General features: G+C 51.2%; 2 protein-coding genes across 6 annotated transcripts in view; one reads left to right on the top strand and one right to left on the bottom strand.

Moving 5' to 3' along the window:
- The window catches only part of LOC100123035, an 84456-nt gene that overhangs the window by 14486 nt on the left and 48949 nt on the right, over window positions 1-21021 (top strand). For 3 of the 4 annotated variants that reach the window (XM_031931909.2, XM_031931907.2, XM_031931908.2), the window contains exons 2-6: window positions 9569-10206; window positions 14389-14499; window positions 15528-15619; window positions 16770-16895; window positions 17188-17294. In XM_031931909.2, coding sequence (XP_031787769.1) covers window positions 9623-10206; window positions 14389-14499; window positions 15528-15619; window positions 16770-16895; window positions 17188-17294 — 1020 coding nt within the window. In that variant the 5' untranslated portion in view covers window positions 9569-9622. The remainder of the gene's footprint in view (window positions 1-9568; window positions 10207-14388; window positions 14500-15527; window positions 15620-16769; window positions 16896-17187; window positions 17295-21021) is intronic. The other variant, XM_031931910.2, reaches the window with a different exon arrangement.
- LOC100123048 (electron transfer flavoprotein beta subunit lysine methyltransferase) overlaps window positions 17724-21021 on the bottom strand; it is a 31134-nt gene continuing 27836 nt past the window's right edge. For both annotated transcript variants that reach the window (XM_001606603.6, XM_031931911.2), the window contains exon 3: window positions 17724-18345. In XM_001606603.6, the coding sequence (XP_001606653.1) occupies window positions 17996-18345 (350 nt within the window). In that variant the 3' untranslated portion in view covers window positions 17724-17995. The remainder of the gene's footprint in view (window positions 18346-21021) is intronic.

Genomic DNA, 21021 nt, shown 5'->3' on the forward strand with positions numbered 1-21021 from the left:
CGCGGGCGCAAAAAGCGCTCGTACATCAAATTCAACGTCGCGAGCACGGCAGGCGGCTTGAAAAAAGCAATTCAGCCGCGGGTCATTCTCCTGGGTGTCTTTCTCTCTCTCTCTCTCTCTCTCTCTTTCTCTTTCCCTCTATCTCCGCAGTAAATTTCGAGCACTACTTTTGACGCCTATACCTTATTTCTCGCGCAGCAATAAAGTGTTGTTACCGCGAGCCGGCTGATATTTCTCGAGATGAATTTTCCATTAAATAGGAGTATTACATGCGCCAAGGGCGAAGAGCGACAAAGCACCCGTGTAACTTGTCATCGGTATCCGCGCGCGCGTCTGACTAGAGCCGGGCGTATCTACGTACGCCTGGTAATCAACCTGACGAGGCCGAAGTTCTGCATATGATGCATCGCGATTATTAGCCGTGATAAACAGCTGCACCGAAAGCCCTAATGAATTTCGATTAATCCCTTCGCCACGCGGCTAAATTAATGGAACGACTATGTGTTGTACTGCGGCCGATCGACCTCTCGAAATTACGTTCGGTAATTCCCTCTGAGTAAAGCAGAGAATTTTGTTCGCTAGCGTCTGCTCCATACGCACACACACACACACGCGCGCGCGCGTTTGAGGTGTGTATAACGCGGGTATATTATCGTCGGTGCTGCAGGACAAACATTTGCACATTAACGCCCGCCTCGTCAACGTAAGACGCGCTCTCTCCTCTTCGTATTAATCCGGCAGCTGCTCGAGCCAGACTACTCGAAATAAAAGCTTCGCGCAGTAGACACGCTCGTCTATAAGGGAATATAACAACACGCGCGTGGAATTCGGCTAACGGAATTTTTCCAGGGGGAGAAATTCAAGCCGCTAATTGCCGCGCCGCACGAATATCGATTGACGCCGGTGCACAATTAGCGGAGTCGAAACGGATACCGCACGTGAGTCGATGGTTTACGCAAGGCTGAGCTCGAGCGAATAACGGCCTTCTCTCGCGGAAAGTATAATTGTCAGCGAGCTCGTAAAGACGCGCGCGCGCGCGAGGGGTGAGATTTAAATTTTCGCGCTGATTAAAAGTGAAAAATAAAATGGACGGGGGAGTCTGCAGGCGTGTTTGTTGCTCGCGTTTCTTTTTTTTCTCCCGCAGCGCGGCGCTTTGTTCTGGCTTTTGTTGGGCTCGTCTTTTTTCGCCTTGGCTCCTCATCCTTCGTCTTTTGCGCCTCGTCTTCTTCTCCTCCTCCTGCTTCTGCTTCTTCTTCTTTTAATTATGAAGTGGTAAGGCGCAATTTTCATTGTTTCGATGAAACAATAAGAGGAGGGAAGGCTGCTCTTCTCTCGGGCTTCTTTATTTTGCGCTCCTATTGCTCTCTTTGCGTTTATTCGAGTTCGCCGCGCGTAGAGGAGAGTTTCGGGCTTGACGGACCTTCGCTCTCGAGTTTTCGCTGCGCGGCCTGATTCCGATTTTAATAGGATCGCTAATTAACCACTCGCTCGCGCTGCCGCCTATTAGGATCGGGAGGAGAAGATAATAACTTATGCTGATTTTAACGAATTGCGGCCGATACTCTCTGGCGCTTTCTTGCTTAATCAAACGAGTTTGAGGTACACTGTTCCTGTAAATACCTGCCACGAAATCAAAAAATCAGCTGAACGAATTTTTCGTATCCTGCGGAGCTTCTTTTTATTCGGACTATAATGCATTTGTCCGAAAGGAATCGAACAGCCCCTGGCAAAAGTTCGCTCGCATTGCTACCGCAGATCTAGCGTGCATACGTTTGAAGATCAGAAAATTCCAGTCCGCGCACAAGTGTATCTGTGCGTCCGCAAGAGAGACAAACCGCGAGTATGTTCTAGCGATCGTCAAGTTTTTTTTTAAAAACCACGTCGCTTGTGTAGCAGCTAACAGGCTGTTGTACAGAAGAGAGAACACGAGAAAAGCCGCGAACAGCAAACGCGACGGGAGAAAAAAGCTCGAGTCGATGGCAAACAAAGTCTTTGCAGTCGCACCACTGTGCGCTTCGTGTAGACCGACCGTATACGCGGCTATATTGACGAGGCGGAGGAAATAAGAGACTCTGCACGAATAATTCTCGAAATCATACGTCGAGGCTGTGTAAATAGCTTCTCATCAGAAATAGGTTCGAACTTGGAGCATATAGGCAGAGCTTCCAACTTAGCGTTTTAATTTAGAAACTAGGCTCCCGCCGGAGTAATTTCAACCTATAATTCAACAAGAGCACACATACTCTTCGCACATCAGCCGAACTCAATTTCAAAACCATCCAACTCATCTCACGGCGTATACCTTAATATTATACGATCGTCGAACTATAATGTAACCAGCTCTCGCCAAACGCGCATGATTGACTCTTCATCGACGGAAAATCGGAGCGAGTCTCGTGTAACACGTCGTATGGGTAAATTCATCTGCATCTCTTGAATGCAGCTATATATACCGGAGGGAGATAGCCGGGCGTGGCTCCGCCGGGCCAAGTCGAGCGGGCGCTCTCTCGGCCAATATATGTAAACACGCTCGAATGCATGCATGCGGGGAGAGGCTATACCTGTATAGCTAGCCTGCGGCCGCTCTCGCGCTTTCCGACGCGACAAGAATGTCAAATCCGAGGGGGAGGACTAGAGCAGAACTTTTCGTTACTGCTGTGTATAACGATAGGTGTTATCGTTAATTTAGCCGAGGAAACGAATTAAAGTTCGCGTGTTATTATACAGCAGCAGCTTGGTACACTCATTTGGCAAAATTACAGCGCCTTCTGCCGTTAAATTGCATTCTCCGGCGGCGTCGACATTAACTTTTTTCTCTGCTCTCTCTCTCTCTCTCTCCACAGAGCGGTGGATTTCATCAAGTATTTATAAATTACTCGACCGGCAATTTCCGGGGCGAAGAGCTTTTTGCCGGCGCGCTGCAGAGCATCCTCGTGTGTTGCTCTCTGCCCTGTATATATAGCTAGACGTGTGCACCTATACACGCGCGGGATACTTATGTTTGCGAAAGAGAAAACGAGAGAAAGAGCGAATTCTTTCCGAAAGCTCAATGTTTGCAAACTGCCGAGAGAGAATTTTCAATTATTGCTCGAACGCCCCCACACGGATAGCACAATTGTATGTAATGCGCTCGAAGCTAGATTGGAAATTTGCGCAACTTTTAATTAATTCCCATTTCTGCGAATTCGCGTCGTATAGGAGGAGATTTGATAACGCGAAAAAGAAGAGAAGGAAGATAATGGAAAATTTAACAGCGGAGGAGGGACGGAACAGTCCGATGTCGCGGGGCAGGTCAGCGTAAAACGGGGACCATTAATTCGCGTACGATCGCGCGAAACAATGAGTAATTTCATTCCTCCGTCATTATCCTTGGCCAGTGGTTCCGCTGATTTGTAGGTCATAATTATGAAACTCGATGAAAGTAACGAGAAGGCCGGAGAGTAATAATTGTTGCTCCGCGCCCGAGTATTTCGGCGGCTCTCCTATATACTTTCGGAACTTGCCTCACGGATCCAATTTACATGGAGTGGAAATGGAGGGAGAGAGACAGCTCGGGGAGTAGAGAAAAAAGCGGAGCTAGAGGCAGCCGGAAAGTTTCGCCAACTCAATTCAGAGATGTACCAATTAAAAGGGGCCGATGGCAATTTAATGAGATGCCCACTTAAGCGTTTGTAAAGCAAAGTTGAAGCCTCTGCTTTTTTGCCTCTCCCGCCTCGGCAAAAGGATCGACTTTCCTTTCTGCCTCTCTCTCTCTCTCTCTCTCTCTACTACTTTTTTCCATTACTTTCTTGCCCCTACACGCTCGCTCGCTTTTTCAGACGGCTCGCGCGCTGCAGCATCGCGCGTCCGCCCTGCATAATGCATGTGCATTCGACAGCCAGCGATGAGCGCGTGCTCCTTTCATTCATCGACGTGCTCGCTAGCGACGATTAATTAAGCTCCGGCTGGCGCGGTATATCGGCTATTCTTTTGTGCGCATGGCTATATGCATCGGCTTATTTACCGTCGCAAAAAATTTATTCGGCTGGAAGCGAATTTCCGCTTTGTACGTTTGAGTTGATGTAATTATCGGATTCGCCTAGCGTTTTTCGAGCGCGTAACTCGCTTAAAAAAGTTGCCCGCCGCGACGATCCGTTGTCGTGTGCGAAACGTAATTTACCGCGTATATTCGGCGGCTTCGACCTTATGTTTATGAAAAGCGTCATAAATCACGTCGACAATTTTTCGCCGCGCGACTCGCGCAACGACAGAGGCGCGCATGAATTTTAATGAATGCCCTCCCCCCCCCCTCCCCGCTCTCTCTTATCTCTTTTGCTCTCGCGCACAGTTCGCGGCGAGGAATTAAGCTCATATAGGCGGTTTTATGTTTTACCGCGCGCAGAGAGAGAGGCTGGACAAAACGCGAGAATTTTTCCGAATGGCCGGTATTAATGTTTCATGAGCTGCGCGAGCTTTGGCGGATTCGGAGAATGTCCGCGGGGCAAGCGGGCATTTATCACGAGCGACACATACCCTTTGGTACGTATAGAGCCGATGCGGCCGTTCGCGCATGAGCGAGTCGGTCAAGCGATTTTAGCGGGACCATCGCTCAGTGTTTCGGAGCAGCCGGGGAGAGATAAGACACTATACCGCGGCGGCGACTTTTCGGCTTCCAATTCGAGAGAGGGAGAGATCCCTGGCGTCGATTGCGCGCGAACCGACTCTGTGCGGCTTTTCGTTTCGGGCTGGAATTGGCTCTCGTTGCAGCTGATACAGTCCCCGTTTGCCTCGAGGATCTATCGCGTTTCGCTGGTATATAAATTCCCTTAATCGTTTAAAACGGACGCAGTGACCAGTCCAATCGACTCTGCGTACGTGCTCACCCGAACTATCATAATTTCGACTAACGCGCTCAAAACTGCGAATTTTGCACACCATATTCGTCGAAAATTCCGCGTGGAATTTCATTTTACCTGAACCCCAATATGATTTTCGGCGGATCAATGTCCAGCGGCGTGAAAGTTGAAGCATTACGCAGTAGTCGCCCCCGGCAGGGGCCGGTATCAATTTCAGATTTTCAGAGCCGGCCGTATATCTTGCCAAAAACCAAGCCGCTGCACTACACGACGTCGAATCACGGGCCACACATAGACACAAGGACGTCGGCGTTGACGACCAAGGCTCTCGACGTATAGCCCCTTCTATACGCGCAGCAGCATTAATTCAGCGCAACGCGCCGCACTCTTTCTCTTTGCGCAGCTGACGCGGAGCGAGCGAGCTTTCATTAAAATTCGCGCGCGCGACGTTAATGACGAGGCTCTCTCGCTCGTGAAAACCGTTCTAATCCGCGAGCGCGCGTGCATTATTTGCGCGAAAAAATGTTTTTCGTACGTCGAAAAGAGGTGAGCTGCGGCGAAATACGTGGCCCGGCTCTCACGTGTAATAAAGTTTTAAGGCGGACGTATAACTCGAGAGCGAGTATGCTTGGGAATAAATTTTCAGCGAGGGGCTGCGGCGGCCGGTTCGAAAAAAGTGTCTATAAACAACGGAATTATACACGAGAGAGAGAGAGAGAGATAGAGAGAGAGAGAGAGGCGAATATGCTCGTGTGTTTTTTCTTCTTTATTGTCGGCCAAGTGCACTGTGTGCTGCTATGCGTGCGGCGCGTATGTGTCGAGTACGGCGCTGATGCATACGAGGGGCGCGATATTTCAGAATTCCGCCGCTACCGCGTGGGCCCCGCGGCCATCAAAAACACTTTTTACAACTTTCAGCTCCATAAATCCCGAATAATAATTTATTTACGTGCCTGCCCCTCTCTCCCTGCCTCCTGATGGCTTTATCCTCAATCACTGCACTTTTTTACGGCGCTTCTGACGGATGCGCCGCGTAGCTTCATATTTATATATTTTTATTTACCTCAATTCTCTATAGCTTTCCATTTCGCCGGCTGCAGCTTTCGCGTATTCGGTTTTGTTTACCTCGAGAGCGGCTGATCCGTCAAAAATTCCCTCCGGATTCGCGGAGTCGAAAAAAAAAAAAATTGCGCGAAGGATCCTTTCTTCCGCGAAATGTATACACACGAGCGTAGCTGTATATTCCGCGTACGTGTGAGCAAAATTGCGGGGGACGTTTCAAATGCGGTTTTACTCTTGCGCCATTTACCCCACGTCATTATACGATATCGCCGCGCTCGAGTCGTTTGCGCGAGCTTGTGTTATACATATAGCTCGACCGAAGAAAAAAGCAGCAGCAGCAGCAGTTATACAGTTAACAATATTACTCTTTTCGCTTGGACACCGAATTTTCTAGCTGGAACACATCCCGTCGAGTTCTCGCAAACGAAGTATCGCTACAATTTGGTTAATGCACTCGAGGAATATAACTCTACTGTAGCTCGTTTGATTACACGCTCGCGCAGCAGCGCACAGTTACACGCGTATCTCCGTCTATATACATTCGAAAGGGTATAATTTAATTAGGCAACAGGGACATAATTACGCGCGCTGAATTAACCTAGCGAGATGGAGCGCGCGATAAAAGTAAATACATTAATTACACAAATAATATCCGCGCAGCGGTGCAAAGGTCCCGTGAATCGCGCCTAGGGATGTATGCACAGAGCGAGCGTGAGATCTCTCGGAATCGCGCTTTGCTTTCAGGAAAATTTTTGCAAAAAGACGCCGGGGCTAAAAAGAGAACGCGCGCGCGAGAAGCTCGTCTTTATGAGAAAAGCCTTTCAGAGTAGCGCCCGCGAGCCCGGCTATGAATTGATAAATATCGGGTAATTTACCGCTGTATGTGTGTGTGTACAAGCAACGTTTTACCGGCTGCCATAAAGCATGCGCGAAGTTTCCTTAGCGCCGCTTTACGATAATAAAATTGCGATAACGTTTTTTATCCCTCGATATGGCTTGCGAAATTGAAAATGATAAGAAGACAGATGATCCGTTCGCATCGATATCCACTGATTGGTATAAGCGCGTTGAGGTGAAAATTAGCAATTTGTTTTAATGCGTCATTATCGAGCTGAGGGTCGTCGAGTGCAGCGCGAGAAGGGCCTCGCGGTGGTCGGGGGAAGAGTCGTGGTTTCGCAGGCAATCTCCCAAGTTAATCGGCTTCCAGCCGCGGTTAGTACTCGGATGGATGGCCGCAGGGCCACGAAACTGCCAGACCGTCAAATTGTGAGTGAAGGCCGCGAGACACGCTCGAGTCGTGGGATGTAAAAGAAACTTCCGCGTAGAAGTCGCTCTTCCACGAGCTGACGGGAATGACGTTTTATGCGCGAACTCGAATTTATCCACCTCCGAATCGCAGTGGAACAAGCCGGAGTTTGGTCGGCCGCTCGTTATATTTCTAATTCCCAACGAATCGAGAGCAAAGCTCTAAGCTAAGTCGTAATTGAATCCGGGAGCGCAGCGGACGCGTCCTCGAGATTCCAAACAAGACAAATTAATAATCCCCTCAAACGATACGAATCGCTACCGCCGAGGCCTCGAGCGCACTTACTCTCACTCAGTCAGTCGCTTCGCCACAACAATGGCCCCCGACCCAATAACCCTCAATCACCAAGTCACCGACACTTGCCTCCGGCAAACGCCGCCAGCGGCAGCAACGGCAGCAAATCCCGCGCACCTCCTCTTCCTTTCCCTTATCCCGTCTCGTTCACTCGCTTTGAAAATCACGTTTTAAGGAGCTCCCCGGGAAATTGCACTCAGCGAAGCGAGGATCCGCGCAAAAACTTTGGCCCCCGAACCTCTTCCACCCCCGCGAGACTGTCCTCTCACGTCTATATACTCTGCGGCTTTTTCTCTGCCTTCGGCGTACATGTATATTTCAGTGCACCGCGATTTTATATACCTACTCGATGCATTGTTGCCTTCTCTTTAATTTGAAAATAAGGACCGAATTAACATTTATGCGCGCGGCTCTCGATTTACATGTACTCAAGATGCAAGTGCATAAGTAGCCTGGCGCGTGTTAATTTACATAAATATGCGGCGGCGTCTCACCCCCTCCGGGCAATTTTTCAAGCCCGCTTGTCTACACTCCCCGCAGCAGCGCGACAATTAGATGGAACCGCTGTTTTGAGAGAATTACGCGGGAAAAAGTTCCCTTTTAAATCTTCAAGCGCGGCGCGCTTAATATTCAAACGCCGCGGAGTACATCGTGTTGTACACGCGCCGAGACATCATAGACCGAAGCACTAATTTCAGCCAGCGGCGCTTGTAAAAAAGCGTTTTAACGATGCACTCGCAATGGTTCCGTGTGCAACGAGCTCGCTCTGCCGTAAAAGCTGCGCATCAAAGCGCGGAGATTTTAAAGAAAAGGTTTAATATTGACAACTTTATTTAAATTTAGCTTTGCGTATAATACCGGGAACAAAAGTCAAGTCGTGATTTTTTTCCCGCGCGCTAAAAAGAGCCATTTGAATTCATAGTACGGCGGCCGGTCGTTATTAAAGTGAGATGTATACATATATTTCCCGGAATCGACGATTAGGTTCGCTGAACAAAGGGATTTTAAAAAGTCCAGCCATACAGCGACGAGTACATCCGCTTTAAACCGCACTTCAGCGGCGATACTCGAAGCTTAATTTTTCCTCGCGACCCGGCGGAGAGATTCTTTTCAAAGTATACCCTCTGAAGATTTCGTCGTAACTCGACCTTGAAAAGGCACGACAGTCCATTAACCTGAAATTTCTCGGCTTCTGCATCGCGACAATTTGCAGTAGTAGTACACCCGCAGCAGCAAAGTGTATACGCGTGAATTGGATGGATTATAAGGCCGACGGTCGAGAACGATTCCTCTCGTTTGAAATTAGTGCATAATGAAAGAGCCCGTTGATGAAACTTTCAGCCATTCATTCCCGCGCGCGCTGAGCAAGTATGCACACAGCAGCAGTGTCTCTCGCTGCGCGCGCGATTCGGAGAATAATAAGCCGAGCGCTGCACGAAGAACCGCACTACAACGAGAGTAGTCGCGCGTCGTCGGTGCGGCGCTGTTTGAAATTCAAGTTACGATTCGCCTCGAGCGCGCGCGAGAGTTAACAAATGCTTTCTTTGGTCGCGTGCGCGCGCGCAGCTTTATTATTAATAGCCTTCAAATTTGCAAGCGGCCGTGGAAACTCCGCAAGCTCGCGCACGGTGCCATTAAAATTCGCGGCTGTCTATATCTATCCTCTTCGGTCTTCGTGTGCTCTCTCGAGACCGGAGTAAATTGACCTCGCAACTATTTGTCGCCGAGTGGATCTTACGAACTGTTATATATTCCATTCAGCGGAGGCCGCATATACACGTTTGAGCGAGCGTCGATGAAATTTTAGCGCGAAAAGTGAAGAGCCGCGCTATCGCGTTTCGCCGACTTTCGCGCGGCGATAAATCTCCGGTAAAATAATGGAGCGAAAACCGATGTCCCGAAAAATTTAAAGCACAATGGAGAGAGAGAGAGAGAGCTCCCTCGACGGTGCTTTTGTTCGCGCAAGCACAACTGCAGTCATCCCGTCAGCGGCAGCAGTACAAAACCGAAAAATGCCGCTCGCTCGCGAGAGAAAAACGAACTAACAATCAACGCCTCTCTTTATCCGCAGCTGTTCGGCGGCAGGACGTCGAGCGACTCGCGCCAAGTGCTGGCGTGCCTGGCGATGCTGCTGCTGCCGATGGCCAGCCGAGAGCAGCAGCAGCAGCAGCAGGAGCCGCCCCAGCCGTCCGGCCACCAGGAGCAGCAGCCGCAGCAGCAGGACCAGCAGCAGGCCTGCGGCGGTCACCTGACGGCCCGCCGCGGCACCATCGCCACGCCCAACTTCCCGGGCCCGTTCGCAGTGCCGCTGAGCTGCCGCTGGCTCCTCGACGCCTCGGAGCTGGCCGACCAGGCGAACGCCTCGATCGTCGTCTACCTGAGCCAGCTCTACGCGTTCCGCGGGCTCAGCTTCACCGAGTACGCCTACTACGAGTCCGAGACGGTCAGCTTCGGCGGCGCCCTCGTCCAGGCGATCGACGAGGGCAACGTCTTCGAGCACCGCTGGCTGCGCACCTTCCGGCCGTACCTGCTCGTCGAGTTCCAGCTGGACAGGCTCGAGGGCAACCACGTGCGCGTGCTCGACAATCTGCTCGACGTCTACGGCTTCAATCTCACCTACGAGATGACCGAGGACAGGGAGAACCCGAACTCCTGCTCGCTCAGGGACTGCTCCTACGCCGGCAACTGTCTGCTCGCCTCGGATTACGCGTGAGTGTTCCCTCAACGCGGGCGTCCCGTTACCAATCGAGTCGACGCGCCTTTGAAATAAACATCGCTCTTTCCCCACCGCCGCCGCCGAAAAAGAGCCAGCTCGATCTCGCTCCCCCGCAGACACGACAGCCGACACTAATTGACGCGTCTGATATAATGGCGCAGCGTCGCGCGCTCGCTTTTTCCGGCCGGTTTTGTCTCTTATTTTCATTCCGGCTCTCTCTCTCCGCTTTTTCCCTCGCTCGCGGCGGGCATCCATTTTTTCGCCGGCAGAAAAGCACATTCGCAAATATTATTATCCCGCAGCGCGCGCGAGCGACGCGGTTGTTGAAAGGGGAGAAAAAGGCAGATCTCGCGCGCTCGCGGCTGCGCGTCGATATTGATATTTTAGCCTTATCCCAGCGCCTACGGCGCGACTCTCGCGCGAGCCGCTGAATGTCTGATTAGTCGCCTATGCTAATCATCGCGGCGAGCTTTTTCGCGCGCGTGTTTGTCCTCGAGGATGACCAAAATTTGATTCTTCTGCAAGTGCATCAGCGGGAGTTGTTTGCGCGCACTTATTTGCCTTGTAGATGCAGGGCCGCCTCGTATTGCCGGCGGAACAGGATATGCTCCCTGATACACATGCTTGATTAGCATATGAAGCTATGGAAATCAGTAGTTACGGGCTATTGAACGGCTCTCTCACCGCGCTGATGCTGGTTACGCTGTACACACGCGCCACGCTCACATACGCCACCCCTCCCGTATACGTCAGACGACGTTCCGTTACCCCTGGTTAACCACTTACGGACCCCGCACAGTCCGGCCATTACAATTTTCGCCGGCCGAACGGGCGTTCGTTATACGCACTCGCGAATCGCAAACGCGAACGGACTACCGCTACGTCCTAATATCGTAACGCGGCATCGGCGCCGCGAGCTTTTCGGGAAAGAAAATTAAATCAACTTTATGCGCGGTGTCTCCCCCGCGATAAATTACGCTACTCGCGACTAGACAATAGATCCGGCGATTGCCGCTCCGCTGATAACGCGGTAATTTACCGCTCTCGCGGCATTGTGTCGCGCCGTTTTCTTTCCACGGGCGAGACGTACTTTCGAGAGAGCATTTGTCGCTGTTTTCCGCCTACTCGCGAGCGGGGGAGGGGAAAAAAATTAAAGCCCCGCGAGTCTCTTACGCGGAAATGAAAACCGGAATAGCCGCGGCGTAATTGCACCTGATGAGCCTTATCTCGTCGGCTTTGTATTTTGTTTTTTCATCCGGCGTTGCGAAGCTGCCCGCGGCGTATAATTTTCTCCTAATAATCCGGCGAGTACAGCCCGCCGGCGCGAGCGTGTCCTCTATGTATTCGCCTCGTAAATGTAAATGCGCAACGACGGCCGAAAGAGTCTCCTCGCGTCGGTGTAACATTTCCGATGCGCATCTCCAATTGGATTGTCTCGTGAAATTCGACGTGAACTAGCTCCCGCCGCCGCGCCGGATAAAATGTTGCGCGAGTTTTCTCGGCTTTCTCGGCACGTATGAGATAATACGTACATGTAACACCGTGAATGGATCGTGATACGCAAAAATTGCAGTTTTCGAATTAAACGTTAACATTCGCGAACGCCCAGGCGCGTAGTTTAGCGTGAAACGTGCCCTTTCTCGATTGTGCATCGGCGATATGTGGCGAAAAAATACCGCGCGCGTCGCTTTGCCAAACCACGTGAACAATTCAGCCGCAACAGAATCGAGCGCGCAGTAGCCAACTCTCCGCGTAAAGTCGGCTGATATCCCAGGGGAGCAGCTCGCAATGAATAAGAACCGGCTTCGGCTCTCGGCGCTGTAGCTGTTTCTCCTCGACTTACCGTAATTTCGCTGCGGCCTGCTCGCACGCTCGGCCCTTTCTTCACTCTCGAGGCGCGTCGAGGAATTTTTCCGCAAAACCGCGAGCGCATTCTCGCGCGCGCTCGGCGGAAATTAAAATACGCGGCGCGGGCTTTTAGTGCTTGCGCGTGAGCGAGAGCTTTATCTTCGTACACGCCGGTAGTTTGTATCGCTTTTGACGGATCACGGGCGTTGCACTTTGCGTAAATTTTTCGTCTATTACCTCAGCGACCCGATGAATAATGCAGAGAGACGTCGCACCACCGAGCGCTTTCAAAAGGAGCTTCGGCTTTGAACTCGCGTCGGTGTGTGCGGTATACTTTGATGTCACCCCGACGTGGAGCTCTCTAGTTGAATGATTATAAAGATTTGTATGACGTAGACGCGCGCGGTGACTTTTCCTCTTTCGCGGAAGAAATTCGGTCGCGCTCTGATAGAGTGATGCGGATTTTCATCGCGATACGAAGAGCTGGATGAAAGCCGCTCTGGATAGAATCGATAGTCTCGACAGCTCCTTGGCCGAGACGACGCTAATCATGAGATTACTTCTCCGCAGGGCCGCATTCGATGTAAGCGAGTAGTTTCCGAAAATTCCAGCAGGAGTCGATATCTCTCTGGAAAACGATTCTCGCGGCCGCAATCAGCGTTAATTAATAATCGAACGCGCGGCAGTCACTTTAGCGGAGGACGCTCGCGTGTAATTAATGGCGGCGCGCTCGCGCGTTAATTAAACAGATGAAGCGCTCGCGCCGGGAAAAAGCGAAAGAGAGTCGCGAAAGAAGTTAACGCGAAAGTGCGCGTACGTGTTTTCCGCGGGAGAAAACGAGCAAATCTGCGACTTCAAAGAAATTTACTTTCGCTCTGAAAAGCTCGTCGCTGCAAGTCTCTCGTCGCGTTGGCCTTACCTCCCGCGGGTAAATAAAATTTCACCGCGCTCTCACTCTCTCTCTCTCTCTCTCTCTCTCTCTCTCTCTCTCTCTCTCTCTCTCTCTCTCTCTCTCTCTCTCATAGTCGTGCGCCGTTCTCCCTTCGGGCCCGGAACTCTCCGCGCCGCGTAATTGCAAATGAACTCGTCAAACAGCCTAAGCGCAGGCTATTTTCTCCGCCGCCGCTGCTGCTCTTTCTCGTCTCTGTAAAGCTCCGCGTGTAACCGAAATCTCGATGGCTCGTTCTTTTTTTTTTCCCCCCGTTTATACTCACGCGCCGAGAGCAAACGGCACACACTTTTGATCTCGCGGTGGCGAATATCCGCGCACAGCGAACTGCACTATACTACGCATTATTCCCGGCTGTGTAAACAGTGAGCCGTCGGGGAACACGCACACACACAGAGACAGACGGAGTAGCGTCGACGGCAATCCCGCAGAAATTCAGACCTGGATGTGCCCTCGAGCAGAGAGTGGGAGAGCGCGATTCCGCTACTACTGCTTTGTCTAGCTCTTAATGGGCGACGCGCATCGGATAGAGCGTCGGGCGCAACAATGGCCCCCAAAGCTCCCGCCGCGGCGCTTTAGAGTGCGCGAACGCTTTAGCCGCATCGCTCAAGTTCGGCTTTGGCCAACTGTGCTCTCGGCGCTCTCTCGATCACGCGACTGCATCGCACATAGCCACACGTAGATTTTGACGCAGTGCGCGCGCGGGGGGATAACGGTTGGACTTTGCGCAGCTCCGCTGGGAAAATTTATTCCGCGCGCGGATCGAGCCCTGCCGTCGAAAGCTTTTACGACTGAGGGGAGCCGCCGCTATCTATACGTGTATTGTTGTAACTGATAAGCGATAGGCTGGGTATATAGCTGCGGGGGATATCACACTTTAATGCGGACGTGCGCCTGCAGTATTACGACGCGGAATCACGTCTCGGCCGGCGTGGTCTGACTAGCTTCGACAGCTATCTACTTAGACGTGCGCGATCGAGCTGCTCTTCTTCCGACGATGCACGCGTACACGTATTAAAATCATCGTTATTCACGCGACGGACAACGGGAGAGCGGGGGAATGCGTGCGACGGAATGCCTCGGCTATATGGCCGTTCCGCTGATGCGCTATTCCGCACATTGTGTGCGCGCAATGATATTGACATATTGATTTCCAAGCGCCGCGGAATAATGCATCGCGCTGCACAATTGCGCGGCGTTTAATGCGTTATACGTATCATGCGCGGATTGATATACTGCAGGAGGTATGTGCGCTTGGAAAAAAAGAAAAACAAACCCGGGATACGGATGTAGACGCGGCGCGTGGGCGACTAAGAATGACGAGCTAATAGTCCGCCTGTTATGCGCACACTAACGACGAGTCATTCTTCTTCATTAGGAGCTTTTACTGTGATTGCTTCGAGGGATTCGGCGGCAGGCACTGCGGACACGGGCCACTCTGCGTAACCGAACGCGGCAATCCGATCTGCCAGAACGGCGGCACCTGCAGGTAATTCTGATCTTTTCATTTATACTCGCAATATACTACTAGATTAGCTCTGATGTTTTTTGTTTGTTTTGGCGACGCTCAGCTGCCATTTTCACGCGATTAACGCTTGGCCGATCTTCCATCCCTGCCGCAGCAGCCACATTTGCTGCTCCGACACTTTGAGTCCTACGGCTCCTTCAGGCCACAAACGCGCGGTCTTGACACCCTGTACGCGCGTCGAGGGCTCGAAAGAGAAGTTGCCAGAGCTAACTTGCGACTAATCGCGTTATCGAGGCAAGCTGGATCTCTCACTCGCGCGTTTATGCCGCGAACCGCTTGGGCGTGCGTTACATTCTGTATTTTTGTAAATGTACATTTCTAGTGTTTGCGGAAAATTTTATTGAAACTTGTACAGGTCTTTCAGCGCGTTACATCGAAGGCAAGCTACTCCGAACTCGTTGACTAAAGCTCGTGATAATCCCGTGAAATGCTATCTAATGGCCGTAAAATGCAAACAAAGAGGTGCGCATTTCCAGCAGTCTCTCTCTCTCTCTCTCTCTCTCTCGAGATGACGCGACTAAATGAGCAGCCTCCGCTCCAAAACGGACTCGGCGCTCTCGTTAAGTCTCGAGTCGACTGAAACCGGTATGCACTAATTACGTACTAGCGATATCGGCCTCTATAAAAATCTCACAACCCATTATCTTAAATCCTCTGCATTACCTCGGCAACGACTCTACTACGAGCCTCGCTAAAGTAGAGAAAAATTTGCCCCTATTAATGCCACGGCCTCTTAAAAAAAAGCACGAATGATAAACATAAACTCCCTCTCGGAGCTCTCTTTCTGCGCCAGAAAGGCGGAAAAAAACTCGAGCAAATCCGTATTCACGCGCGAGCAACGAGTACCTCCATTCTCGCGTGGAAGTAGAAGTAGTGGTGGTAGTAGTAGTAGTAGTAGTAGTAGTAGTGCATTGTTAACACTCCGTTAGGCTTTATTCGCATTGCTCGGCGCTGCACGCATTATATGCGTTCTCAACGTCTTGTTGCAGGCACGTCGGAGCTGCGGCGGTGCGCTGCCTCTGCGCCCCTCGATTCAGCGGAGACTTTTGCGAGATTTCGCAGGACGACAGCGAGGAAAATGGTATAAATTTAATTACGCCACGTCTTGTCCTTCCTCCCATCTCTCTTTCGAATAATTAACCTCGGCGTTCAGCGGCTCTCCCCTGTACTTTGACTGCTATCGGATTTTTATCTACATTCCGCCGGCTTTATTAAAAAGCCAAATGTAACGGCGCGTATGAGCGAAATATTTGATGCGCGCTGTTGGGGATTAAGTGGACAGTTTATTAATGGAATTTCGAGTCTCGATGGCTCTTGTGAAAAGCGATGGACCGATTCTTTTATTCCCGCGCAGTACACGGCGCATACATAACCGGAGTTTGTTTATCAATGTGAGCATAACAGGCGCACCGTTGATTGCCCTAACGAGGTAATGCGAATCTGTAAACGGTTCGTTAAATGCGCGCGGCTGCTGCCTGCTACTCGTTAAACGAGCCAATATTACGAGAAAAAAGCACGAGTGTATGAATAGCGTAAGATTTCATCGATCCGCATTCGGTCATACCTACTGCTTCGACATGTACGCAGAGCGTGGGCATCGGCATTGGGACAATCATCCCGCATACAAAGTGCAAACTACCCGCGCGGAGAGGGTGGGGATGATCGCTAAGCTCGTTTGCCATTTCAAATAAAGCCGTAGCCAAGTAGATCGCTATCAAAGCCGGCTGCACTGAGAGAACTGTATATACTACATATGTAGGAAAAATTACCATATTAGATAGTAACGGCACTATATTCATAGTAAAAATTGAAATTAAATAATAATAATAATATTCGAATAAGCGCGTAAAATTGCCCAGCAAAAAAAAAGTAAATTTAAAAAAATTTCATTTCAGTATAGAAATTAGTATCTGAGATAGTAAATATAATATAGTAATTTTTCCTGCATATGTAGTAAATTTTAATATCTAGTTTTCTCAGTGTGTGATTAATACTCGAGCGGCCCCGTCGATGCTGGAAAATTAAACTCTTATGCGCTACGCGGAAGCGGATTATACTTATAGCGCTCGGGTGTACGAGATAGAGAAAGAGAGGAGGGGGGGGGGGTTAGCTTTCATAACTCTGAGGCGTCCCCGCGATCCATAAATCCCAGTCGCGCAGATTTTCATACCCCCAGGACTGCGGTACACTGCTGCACACAGTACAGAGAAGCTTCGTCTGTTCCTTCGCAGGTTGCAACGCCGAGGCCAACTGCATCTTCCAGTGCCCGTACCCTGGGGAGCGTCAGCAGCAGCAGCAGCAGCAGCAGCAACGGAGCAGGCCCTGCCAGTGCAAGAAGCCGGTGCGCGTCCACACGGGTGAGTACAGCCCCGAGTTGTTTATTTATAATCCGCACAGGGCTGCCAGGAGCACGCACCTGCTCTCCAGCGATTGTTCTCGCGGCAATTGAGAAAGACGCTCGGATTTATCGCGCTGCCCCGACGCGTGATTTGCGATCCGATCGATGCTCCCTGTGCGCGCGGCGAGAGCTTTCCTCTCTTTTCGGCCGATGCACTCCGCACTGCTGTTGTTTTTTTCCTCTCTCTCTGTTTTTCATTTTTGTCAGCGCGACCCGCTTTTGATATTCGCCGAACCGCTCTTATGTTCCAGATCGCACGAGGTTCGAGTGCCGAATAAAATTGACGAACGTCACGTACCCGAGGGGCGTCGATTTCACCGGGCAGAACGTCAGCCTCGAGTCGCACCTCAGCAAGCAGGTGAGTGACACGGCTAATCCGTGAATATTACGGCGATTGTTGTCCCGCGCTGCCGTTGCCGCTCACGCTCCTTTTCTCCCATTCACTATATACATGGGTTGTCGAGAGCATAGAGCTGTCTCGCGGAACAGCTGTATTCGCCTCGACTGTTTTGGACTAATTAGGCGGGAAGACTATTACGGGGACGCCTTCGGTTTACGCTGATGTATGAGGATGCTCGACGGTCATATGCGCCGAGCTCGAGTGTTATTTAAGTGCCGATGCGCCGCTGCTGCTGCTCGACTTCATTATGGTGCGCGGGACTAGGATGCCTGCAATCTATTTACTCGTTTACCTAAGCTCCCCCTCGTTCGCCCCCGGCGTATTACGCGTGCTACGCTGCATGCGCCGATCGCGCCGGCTCTCGTTTGAATCATCATTTTTCGCCTATTTAAAGAGTACAAAAATAACCTTTATTCTCTGCTTCATTACAATATACATGGGCGGGACGTTAGGAGATACCAAGATTTTTCCAGAGCTACCCTCGCTTGCGATCGAGAGAACAATAGTCACGCGCGAGGATTACAGCATTGTTCCCCGCGCAATTCCGAGCAGCCGTCGCGTTCCTCGCATCGCCATCGGCGCCGCAGTCTCCCAATTCCTGCAGGAGAATCAAATTTCCGTCGACAGCAGCTCCTCTCCACGCCATAAACGCGCTGGCCCTACTGCCGCTGCATGAACTGCCAGACGGCGGCCTCGGCGTAGCCGTGATTCTCGCGGCGCACGTTATCCGGCAGCGGATAGGTGCGCAGGTGTCGGAGTCTCTTCCGGAGACTCGGACCGAGCCCGTGGCGTCCCGGGTCGCCCAGAAGAATCTTCGTCCCGGGCTCGAGGCTGCCGTCCAGCCAGGCTTCCAGGTTCGAGGCAAGAGCCTCGTCGTACAGCAGGTCGCCTATGACCACGACGTCGAACTCGCCCGGGCTTGTCCTCGGCTGCAGCAGTAGATTCTGGCTGCTGGTCCGGATCTCGAGGTCGTTCAGACGGCCGTTCATCCGAGCCGCTACGCAGGCCACTGGAATGAGAATAGCCCCGTTATATTATACTGTAATTCGATTGAATTCGAGCAATTTATCGGGAGAATATGACGCGTCGACGGCCCAAAAATCTCCTCTCGGCGAGCGCGGTGTATGGCGGGAATCGTTTTGCAATTTTAATCTCGTTAGCCGGAAGATTAGACGAGAGGGTGGGAGAGGCATGTGCGCCCGAGTATGTATACGCACCGGTGCCGCGCCCCGTAAAGAGAGGAGCGAGGAGCATTTTTCGCGCGCTTTTTGAAGCGCTTCATTTTCATAATGAGTTCTCAGAATATCCGCGGGTTGCACGGCTCTCCTCGTTCCTCGTCCTCGTTACTTTTCATACCTGATTTTAAACTGTAAACAATGCTCGCGCGATTTATTGAGCGAAATCGCGCGCAGTCGCCTTTTTATATCAATTAAAAGGTCCCGCGCGGAGATTTACGCGCGCGACGCGTGTAAACACGTGCGGAGAGAAAAAGCATCGCAAAATGCGAAACGCGTACAATAATTTTTACGAATTCCAGGATCCTCCGCGAAACGACGCGGGCGCATTAACGAACCTGCAAACGGCGCGCGAGTGCACACACATAGGCGAGCTTCTCCCAATCAGAGATGTCGGCACTACATCGTCAATGGCCTGCCTCGACAGCGCCTCATCCGAGCATCGACTAACACGTAGAGAGAGAGAGAGAGCGACGTGCAGTTCGTCGCGTATAATCCGACAGTCTCTTCGCTACGGAGAAGAGGAGGTACACATAGGTACCTAGTGCGGAGTTATTCGCTGCGTGCGCGAGTGGAGAAAGCGCGAGCGCGAGACAGAGAGAGAGAGAGAGAGAGAGAGAGAGAGAGAGAGAGAGAGAGAGAGAGAGAGAACTAAGGTCGTTTAAGTAATGTTGCGCGCCGGGAAGCCTTGAATGGCTTCCAAGAGCGGCCTTTGAAACCAGCTCTGCGGCGCGCGCGCGGGGGTACAAATTGTAGCGCTAGACACATATTCGCTCTCTCTCTCTCTCTCTCTCTCTCTCTCTCTTTCCCGGCGCTACTAGACTCGAGTGTGTACCTTGGAAGAGTGTACAGCAGCAGCAGCAGCAGTGTAGAGGTATATGTACGTGGAGAGCGGCATGTTGGCCGGGGATAAGCCGGGAGAGCTTGAGATTTTTTACTGCCGTATAGTTGTAAAGCGCGCGGCTCGTCGGCCGCGAAAAACCAGCTGAATTTCAGGCCAGCGAGTTTTTATTTTCGGCGCTAGATTAAATCAAAGTTTTACGCTATACCTGGCTATTGGCCGCGCAGTGTTACGTACATTTTTGAAGGTATTCTACTTTTTTTCTCGTACCGCACCATGATATTATAGCCAAAGATTTCGAACTGGCTTTTCGGGTGCAGCGCGGGAAAAAAGTGCAAGGAGGGAAATTTTAGGAGAGTCAACTCTCCCATCAGCTTATGCAAACCATCAATTCCGGATCCGCAAACAAATCTCGCACAAAGGCCCCATCAAGCAGTGCCGCAGCGATTTTTCACGAATTCAGCTTGTTCAAATGTTTGGGCGCAGTTCGGACATTGTCCGGAAATTCTCCTCGCACACACGCGCGCGCGCACGTTCGTTGTATAACGCCGCATCGACGAAAAATGAGGACGCGCGAATTCCAGTCAGTGGGTCAATCCTTTCTTCCGCAACTCTTCCTTTTAGTGCCCACATAACCGTCTCCCTCTCTCTCTCTCTCTCTCCGTAATGCCTTGCATCATCGGCTGGTTTTTTTTCGCTTGGCACTGGCTATAGCCATACATAAATGTACACGTTCGCCGGAGAAAGTGGATTTTCGGCCTATCCCGATTTCGATTCGATTCGGCGAAATAAATTTTTTATTAACTGGCCGAAGCGGCGGCACGTAATGTCAATAATAACCGGAACGTGCTTACAACTAATTGTGTAGAACTCGGTCGTCGTCGTCGGCGCACGTGAATACACGTCGCATTGGCTATTCTCCTTCAATGACGTTCGGCAGCTCTCTCGCCGCGCAGTTGCGGAAACTACGTGCAACATCTCCAAAGCATTCGTTATGCTGTATACCATTTCAATCTTACGCGGGACGCAACAGTGGAGACGATTCCTGCAATATTCCACGCGGAGGACTTCAATATTCAGAGGGAGCTACCGCTGCCGTAGTCGTCGTCGTCGTCGGCAACCACTTCAAAGCTTGGATAAGCCCGAGCTGCGCGATAATAGAGGGCTCGATGAGTAATTTGCGAGGGAGAAGTAAAAATCCCGCAATTTGCGCCAGGATATAGGATTTCGAGCTGTGCAATGTGCGCCCTGCAATTCCTATACAGTTAATAACGCGGCGCGCGTAAAATTCGAGAGGGAAGGCGCTATTTCATTTCTCCGCGGTGCGTATAAAGAGCAGCTTTTAGCAATCCTGATTCCGCCGTTGACATTTCCTCCGTCGTCCGTTCTTTTTTCGCACTTGGCCGCATCGTGGCTGTTTTGCTGCGCTCACCTACGCTCGCGCGCAGCTCGTTTTATTCCCTCCTTTTTATCGATTGTCCTTTTTCGGCGTCCCCTCTCGCCTTGTTATATCCCGCAGCTTGTACTTTGAGTTTCTGATTAGTCTTTCATAGGGACGCATGCTTTTTGTTTCGTTAGTCCCGTAAATTGAGGAAGAGCGTGGCGAATG

This window comes from Nasonia vitripennis, chromosome 5 (assembly GCF_009193385.2).
Source record: "Nasonia vitripennis strain AsymCx chromosome 5, Nvit_psr_1.1, whole genome shotgun sequence".
NCBI classification, from domain to species: domain Eukaryota; kingdom Metazoa; phylum Arthropoda; class Insecta; order Hymenoptera; family Pteromalidae; genus Nasonia; species Nasonia vitripennis.